The sequence below is a fragment of the Amphiprion ocellaris genome, chromosome 3, assembly GCF_022539595.1.
Source record: "Amphiprion ocellaris isolate individual 3 ecotype Okinawa chromosome 3, ASM2253959v1, whole genome shotgun sequence".
NCBI classification, from domain to species: Eukaryota; Metazoa; Chordata; class Actinopteri; family Pomacentridae; genus Amphiprion; species Amphiprion ocellaris.
This window is the reverse complement of record NC_072768.1, coordinates 37971719-37980564: the sequence shown is the minus strand read 5'-3', so window position 1 is coordinate 37980564 and position 8846 is coordinate 37971719. Positions and strand designations below refer to the sequence as shown.

The 8846-nt window shown below is 40.1% G+C and overlaps 1 protein-coding gene across 1 annotated transcript; it reads left to right on the top strand.

Moving 5' to 3' along the window:
- The first annotated feature begins 5627 nt into the window (after nucleotides 1–5627).
- slc10a3 (solute carrier family 10 member 3) lies at nucleotides 5628–7973 on the top strand. Its single transcript, XM_023270524.3, has one exon. It carries the CDS (start codon nucleotides 6052–6054, stop codon nucleotides 7462–7464), a length of 1413 nt encoding a protein of 470 aa, XP_023126292.1. The 5' UTR covers nucleotides 5628–6051; the 3' UTR covers nucleotides 7465–7973.
- The last annotated feature ends 873 nt before the right edge of the window (nucleotides 7974–8846 follow it).

Sequence of the window (8846 nt, the reverse complement as noted above, 5' to 3'; positions counted from 1 at the left end):
GTAACAGTTAACTGCAATTATTTATGTTAACTGTTTGAAAACAAACAAAAAAACAGGCCAAAACTGTAAATAATGACCATTTGTTGTTTTACAGATTTTATTATTTATAATTTGTTTCATTATTATTTAAAGTTTAAATGTGCTAAAAGAAAAATGATTTTTTTTATCTTTATTTATTAATTTTTTTTACAATTTTTAATGTTACGGTTTTTTATGGATTGTTTCAGGCAACTTATTGACAGACTTTCACCGTATTTTTTGTGGATTTTTTTTTTAACAGTTTTACTATTTAACATATTTTTTCTGCCACTTGCTGCCAAATTTTGGCGCTTTTTTTACTGTACTTTTTTCCAGTTTTATTTGTTCTTTCACAAATGTGTGACCTTAAAATTACACTATTTTACTGTATTTAAATGTACTTAAAATATACAATTTTACACATTTTGCTGTTTTATTTAAATGTGCAAATTATAGAATTATTTGACATATTTTGACAGTTTTTACATATATTTTTTAAAGCATTCCATCATTGTTTATTTCCGATATTTTTGCCGCAAGATTTGCACCATTTTTTTGCAGTATTTTTTACAAGATAATTTTTTTGTGATTTAAATAAGATAAAATGCCAAAATTTTACAGATTTTTGCCTTCATTTTCACATATTTCTTCTTTTTTTTTTAAATGGCAGCATCATTGTTTGAAGCACTTTTTCTAGTCTGTGGCCCCACTTTTTGTCAGTTTGAGAATATTTTATCGTCTTCCTGATTGCTTTATGTCTCTTTTTGATAGTTTTCTTCATATTTTGTCAGTTTTGGGATCCGTTTTTTGATGTGATTGTGTGCAGTTTTGGTCATTTCACATTTTTTTTGTCTTTCTGAGTTGTTTCTTTTTGTCATTTTGTGTCTCTGTGGTTGTCCTGAGCCTGATTTTGATCATTTTGCTGTTAAAAATGTGCAAAAAATATCATTATTTTATAGATATTTGTCTTTATTGTCACATTTTTTTGCAGTTTTTGAACATGACAGCATACCATCATTGTTTAATGCATTTATTCCAGTCTGTGGCCCCATTTTTGGTCATTTTGAGAATTTTTTTTGCCATTTCATAGTTTCTTTTTTATAGTTTTCTTTGTATTTTTGGCTGTTTTGCATGATTGTCTTTTTTATTTTATTTACTCATTTTTTGTCTGTAGTTGTTTTGAGTGTTTTTGTCCATTTTGTGCCTATTAGTCATTTTGCATCACATTTTGCTGTTTTGTGTCTCCTTTTTTGTCATGTTGTTGGGCTTTCTTGCTTTGTGTCTGTATTTGCCTTTATTTCACAGTTTTTGAACATTACAAACATGACAGTATTCCATCATTGTTTGAAGCACTTTTTCCGGTCTGTGGCCCCATTTTTAGTCATTTTGAGAATTTTTTTTTTACCCTTTTATCGTCTCTTTTTGATAGTTTTCGTAGTATTTTTGGCTGTTTTGTGTGATTGTCCTTTTTTTTAACTCATTTTATGTCTTGTTATTTTGAGTATGTTTTTGGTCTTTTTCTGTCTGTTTTTTAGGGATTTTGCGTCACATTTTGCTGTTTCATATCTCCTTTTTTGTCATTTTCTTTGTCTTTCTTCTTGTTTTGTGTCTTTTTTTCCACCATTTTTCACTTTCTACAGCCAGATTTGAGCTCATTTTGTTTTTTCCAATGTGATTATGTCATTTTCCAGCCAGCGGTTGGTCTCTAAGTGTTCGCACATTGAACACATGAAGCAATAAATGTTCCCGTAATTCTTGGCTGAAGCCACTGAAGGGAAGAAACATGCAGGGTTGTTTTTTGTTTTTGTTTTTGTTTTTTTCTTCCACTGCTGCCTCCCTCTGCTCATGAAATAAGTCCTGAGGTGCGTGATCATACGGAGGGTAAATAATTAGTGAGTGGGGGAAATGCCAGGCCGGAAACGTCGGTGCCTGCAGCTGCACAACGAACCGGCTGTCGCTCCGCTAAATGTCAGGGAGGAGGCCGAGCGACGGGCCCAGCAGGAGAGTTTCCAGGAGGACTCCCCCGCCCGGTGCCGTCTCTGGAAGCCTCCACTTAGCCAAGCTGACAGAAGGAGGACGCACAACTCATGAAAACACAACGCAGGATGAACACGGCGGCGGCTCCACGGCGGCCTCGCTTCACCCCAACCTGCAGGTCACCAATGAAAAATGTGAGCGAGTCGCTGCCATCGTCGCCACGGCTATAAAAAGAGACGCAGAGTTCCCTCCAATGCCAGCAGCGGTTTCAGGTTCCTCCGTTGTGTCTCCTCTTTGTGTACGACAAACAAGGAGGGTTTGTAACACAAACTGGATAATGGATCCGAGTCACAGGATACCGAGGAGGTCGGAGGTCAGCAAACACAAGTGGACGGTGAAAGTGAGCAGCAACACCACCTCCGTGTTTACAACCACTCAATGTAGGACACACAAATCTGCCTCCACCATTAAAACTAACAGTAAACAACAATGTCAACGCTTTATGTTGTCTTTTTGATCGTTTTGTGGTCATTATGTGTCTCATTTGAGTGAATGTATGTATTTTGACATTTATTTGGCTTTTCTGCCATTTTATGTAATTTTGTGTCTCTTTTGGGTCATTTTGTGCCTCTTCTTAGTGGGTTGGTGTCTTTTTTGGCACGTTGTTTGTTATTTTGGTTGTTTTGTGTCTCTTTTGGTGATGTCATTTTTTGGTCATTTGGTGTCAATTTTTCATCACTTTGTCTCCCTTTGGCCATTTTGTTTGCTTTTCTGGTGGTTTTGTGTCTATTTTCCATCATTTTGTGTGTATTTTCAGTCATTGTGTGTCTTTTTTATTGTTGTATTGACCTTGTTGGCTGTTTTGTGTCAATTTGATTGTTTTTGTTTCTTTGTGGTCATTATGTTTCTCTTTTTAAGGAGTCTGTTTCTTTTCTTGTCATTTCCTTGTCTTTACGGCTGTTTTATATGTTTTTTAAAATCATTTTCTGTTTGTTTGTGTTAGTCTTGAGTGGATTTTGATTCGTTTTCCAGTTTTTCTTGTTGCTTCAAGTCTAATTTTGGTCATTTCGTGTATCTTTTTGATCATTTTATATCTCCTGTCCGTGATTTTGTGTATGTTTTTGATCATTTTCTTTCTGTGTGTGGTAGTTTTGAGTGGATTTTTGGTCATTTTTCCTTTCTTTCTGCTTGCTTTGAGAGTCCTTTTTTGTCATTTTGTGCCTCTATTTGGTCATTTTGTATCATAATGTAGTCAATTTGTCTCTTTTTTAATCATTTTTTATCATCTTTTTGATTGCTTTGTTTGTCCTTGTTGTTTTCTGTCTCTTTTTGTTCATTGTTTTGTCTCTTTGTACCAGTGTTGTGTACAACCAACAATGAGGAACACAGAGACATCAAAATTATATAACCTCTATTAAAAGCCAATAACAACAGCTGTATGAGCACCAGGGGCACCGTCCAAAGATATTATTATAATAATGTTGACTCCTGCAGATTAACTACAACCTGTTTACCTGAATCCACTGAATGTCCTCTGCAGCTTTATCTGCTCAGTCATCTGTAGATTTATATTTTTAGATGATAGGAATGTAGAAATTAATCTGTGCTGGTGGGTAATCCCTGCTGCCCCCCCAGTGGATCAGAGTCACGGTGTTTCCTCTCCATGTGACCGCCCCTGTCCACTGTCTGAGGGGGAGAGCTGAGCTGAGGGCCGCTCCGATTGGATTAACCAAGGATGTGTCAAGAAAGCACAGTTACACAGAGACAGACAGGAAGTAGGGGGAGTTTACTTTAAAAATAAACTCATGAGGTAATAAAGTTGGGGAAAAAAATCTTAATTTCAGGCTACAATGAAAGGAAAAAGATCTCTTGTACTATATTTTACATTGAAGAAATGCTTATTGTATAAAGAGTTAGTTTTTATTTCTTTGTTGTCTCAAGATATTAACTAATAACAAAATAATAACAAATATAACAATAACTGGGGTGATTTCAAAGATGAATACTGCAGTTTCAAACATCTTTAACTTATAATAATATTTATATGGACCTAGATTTTAATATTAGTTTCAAGGAAAAACTCATCCAACTATTTGTTTGGCAGAATTTTTTATTTAAATTAGCAAATTTCACTAGTTCACAAAATATTTTGTGGTCTTTTTATTATTATTATTATTATTATTATTATTATTATTATTATTATTATTATTAGTATTAGTATTAGTATTAGTATTAGTATTATTATTATTGCATGTTTTTTGTGTTGGCTATTTCTAAATGCATGTATTTTATAAAATTATCACACAGCTGAGTCAAGTAATAATGGAAAAAACCCAGCATAACATAAAAAATAGTGCTGCTAAAGCTAACTAGCCAAGTTTAGCAGTTTAACAGGAACCTCTGACTTGAGTGCAATTCATATGAATATATCTGAGTAAAAATTAAGACTTAAATATGACTTTATGACATTTTACTTTACCATATAAGCATTTACCAAAAAAAGCATCATATAAAAACAAACTAAATGGCAGCTAGCTGGTGAGCTAGCTATAGCTAAAGCCAGTTTACCTATTTTTTTGTTTCTTGTATGTAAATAAAAGTTATTTTAATGCTCAAACATATTAGTAATTGAAGTCGTTATGTCTCGCAAATAATGTAGTGCATGAACAATAAAGAAAAACTTTAAGTGAGAATAAAGGAATTTAAGTTAAGCTAGTGCTGATCAAAGCTAACTAGCTTATATAGCTTTGAAGAGTAGAGAAGAAAACAAGCTAATGCTGCTAAGGGTAACTAGCATAGCTTAGTGGTAACTGTTGCCTCTGTATCTTCTGATTCCAGTGAAATTTATTTGATTAATAATGTGATTAATTTGGAAAAAAAACAATTAAGAGTTTGAACTGCAATCAACAAAACAAAAACCTACAAATCAAACAGCAACTCTAATCACATCACGCACTATTTTTGTTTCTTGTATTGAAAAAATAGATCTATTCTGATGCTCTACAATCTTATTTTGTCACACAAATAATGTAGCAACATAATTTAATCGTAATGGATTTTTTAAAAAGTAACACAAGACAGTGCTGCTCAAAGCTAACTACCCTAGTTAGCTGAGCAGTGACATTAGTGAAATTTGCGTGATTATATTTGATTAAAAAATTAACTCCAAACTGGAATAAACAAACAAAATATCAAAATAGTCAAATTAGCTAGCCTTAGCTGAAGCTACACTATGCATTTTTTTCTTCTTTTATGTGTTTATAATAACTAAGCATAAACAAAACTGAATGCAGTCACAATAGGCAAAAAGGAACATGAGTTAATCTAGTGCTGGTAAAAAAAAAGTAATATAATAATTTAAAAGGCTAACTAGCATACAGAGAACAGTGAAATGAATGCCAAACTAGTGATGCTAACGACTAACTACATGAGCTACCAGCAGTGTTGAGATTAGTATTTCTTATATTATTAATGTTAATTTTATTTTAAATATTATTTTTATTTAATTCTAATTCGAGTAAGTGAGCCCTCAAATAGTGTGACGGAAGATGCAGGTGTTGGTGAGAGAAGAAAGCGTCTTTGTAAGGATTTTATTTTAGCATGTCGTGACCGGAAGTCCGCCATTTTTCAACGAACTTCACCGTTAATCTTCGAGCAGCAAACAAACGGCGGCGGAGCTACGATGCTCTCAGTTTCGTTCTACCGGGGGGACAATACCGACGGAAGACGAGGCGAGGCTCTGCTTTACCGTCACCGACATCTTAGCACCGACTAGACCAACAAAGGAGGACCTGTGTGAGTTCCTCCCCGGGGCCGCCGCACCGCCGGGCTCCGACCGGACAGGGCGGGGTGATGTTTGGGTTCCGGTATAACAGCAGCGAGAAAATGGGAACCAGACGAGATGCGGAACCGGCGGCCGCGGAGCTTTCATACCGGAGGATAGAATGAGAAGTTCGCCGTGTTGGTGTAACAGGGCGGCGGTGTAACCGTCTGGGGAGGCCGCTGGCGGCGGAGAAGCGTGTCTCTGCGGCGCCCCTCCGCCCCCTGTCCGCCGCGATGAGGACGCTATTTACATTCTGTTGTCTCTTCCTTGTTACCGGAGCGCACCGGGCGGGGGCTACCGGAAACCTCACAGTCGACGGCAGCAGCGACGAAAACCTGACGGCCGACGGCGGCAGTAAGTACATCAGGATCGGGGACGGCTCATCGCAGGAATTCGAGTTTCCCGAAAACAGCAACGGCGTGATTGTGATCTCCAGCCGGTACCGGAGCGCCGCGGCCAGCCGGAAGGGCCGCCAGAGCTGGAAGCAGACGGTGAGAGTCCGGTCCCTGGACCCGGAGGTGCTCTCGATCCTGAACGTGACGGACAGCGGCCACGCAGGACCGGCCCGGAGCTACATCATCAGCATCCGCTCCGGGTTCCCGGGCCGGGCGCAGTTGCAGATCCAGCTGCTGGACCTGGACCAGGACTCGGTGCCGGTCCTGATCGAGGAGCGGACGGATTACTCCATCAGGGTGGCTCCCGATAGCGACGACCCGGCCACCCGCCTCATCCAGTCGGGTGGCCTGTCCCACTTCTCGGAGAACCCGGTGCTGTTCGCCTTGCTGCCGCTCATCTTCGTCAACAAGTGTGCCTTCGGGTGCAAGGTGGAGGTGGAGGTCCTCCGGGGGCTGCTCCGGTCCCCGGTCCCGCTGCTGCTGGGGGTCCTGGGCCAGTTCCTGGTGATGCCCCTGTACGCCTACTGCGTGTCCCGGCTGGCCTCGCTGCCCACGGCTCTGTCCCTGGGTCTGGTGATCACCTGCTCGGCCCCCGGTGGCGGCGGCGGCTACCTGTACAGCCTGCTGCTGGGCGGTGACGTCACCCTGGCCATCTCCATGACGTTGGTGTCCACGGTGGTGGCGGCCGCCGCCATGCCGCTGTCCTCCGCCCTGTACGGCTGGCTGCTGGGGGTCCACGCAGCCCTCCACGTCCCCTTCGTGAAGATCCTAGGAACCCTCCTCTTCATCGCCATCCCCATCTCTCTGGGCATGCTGATCAAGCTGCGGCTGCCGGCCCTCACCAGGGTCCTGCTGACGCTCATCCGGCCCATCAGCCTGGTGCTCATCGTGGTGGGCATCTTCATGGCCTACCAGATGGGGGCCTCCATCCTGGCGGACGTGCGGCCCCAGATCGTGGCTGTGGGGGTGACGGTGCCTTTGCTGGGCCTGGTGGTGGGCGGGGTCCTGGCCCGGCTGGCTCGACTCCCCGGGCCGCAGAGGAAGACGGTGAGCATCGAGGTGGGCGTCCAGAACAGCCTGCTGGCCCTGGCCGTCATGCAGCTGTCCTTCCGCCGGGTGGAGGCCGACTTCGCCTCGCAGGCTCCGTTCATCGTGGCGCTGAGCAGCACCTCGGAGATGCTGCTCCTGGTTCTGGCTCACTTTGCCCAGCGGAGGTTCTGCAACTCCAGCGGCTCCGGGAGCGACGCCTGATTGTAGCCACAGATCCAGAACTTTTTTGGGAGAAGCTGTGGAGACCAGACGGCCAACAATCATCACTGCTGCTGCACAGGACAGTGACTCTTTTTTGTGGTTGTTTTCTCGTATTTTTTCATGAAACCAAAGGCCTTTCTACCCTCTGAGACCTTTTTGTGTTTATTTTACAGGATGTACTTTTTCAGATCAGATTCTACTGTGAGCTCCTTAAATGTAAATATTCATAAGAAGAGAAATACCTATAAAAGAAAAGATATTTTTCTACCAGATTACCTTTTGTAATCCAAAAAACAAACAAAAAAAAGCAAAGATTGATTTGTACCATGTTTACAGAGGTCCATGTGTCTTAGCCTGAGGACGAGGGAACATTTGTAAATCGAACTTGATGGTGATTTTTGAAAGTATTTGCCACTGATTGTGTTTTTCTTGGATCTTTGCATCCATGTACTTGAATATTTGGGAGGAGAGACGAAGAAAAATTCAATAAAAATCCTTGTTGAAGCAGATTTCAGGCTGTTCAGAGTCATGTTGACGTCCAGTGGGTTTATAGTTTTCACCATTTTTAACCTGATTCAACAGAAATAACTGAAAAGATGGTTAAAAATCAGCCTCAGGTGTGTTTAAATTCTTTTTTACTCATCAGATTTCTCCTATTTTTTGATTAAGTCTACCAAAACTTGTTTTTAATGTTTATATTTTACATAATTTATCTCATTAGCTCCTGGTTCTTTAACTGAATGTGAACCGAAACATTCTTTAAAACCTACACAGCGACACTGGAGAGGGAAAGTGAATGTACTTTAAAATCAGGTCAAAAATACTGACAAGTGGAACCACAACCACTGAGTAGTGTCACTTTTAGTCTTTAACATGAAAGAAAAAACTCTTCAACTACGACAGCAGTTGAAAAACGTGGAAAACCTCACCATTTAAAGATCTTTTCAGACAAAAAACACACTTTTTAGAGTGAATTTTCACTTCTAGATGCTCTTTTTCACTTGACATGCATGAAATTTAGATTTTAATTTGACATTTTTCATATTTCTTGGAGTTAAAGGGGCACTTGTGCTGTTTAAAGTATAAAAACTGTTGAAAAACTCAACATTTAAAAGTATTTTCAGACAAAAACACAATTTTTACTGTGAAAAATCTTGTGTGCAGCCACAGAAAGTAAATTTTCTCGAGTTCTGAGCTAAAATCAGGTCAAAGATATTCACCAGTGGAGCTGCAACCAACAAGTAGTTTCACTTTTGATTAATTTGTCTTTAAAGTGAAAGAAAAAGCTAAAAATGCATTTAAACTGCAAGTTTTTATTTTCAAAACAGGCCAAAACCCAAAGATATTCAGTTTATTATCACATCTGACCAACAAAAACATCA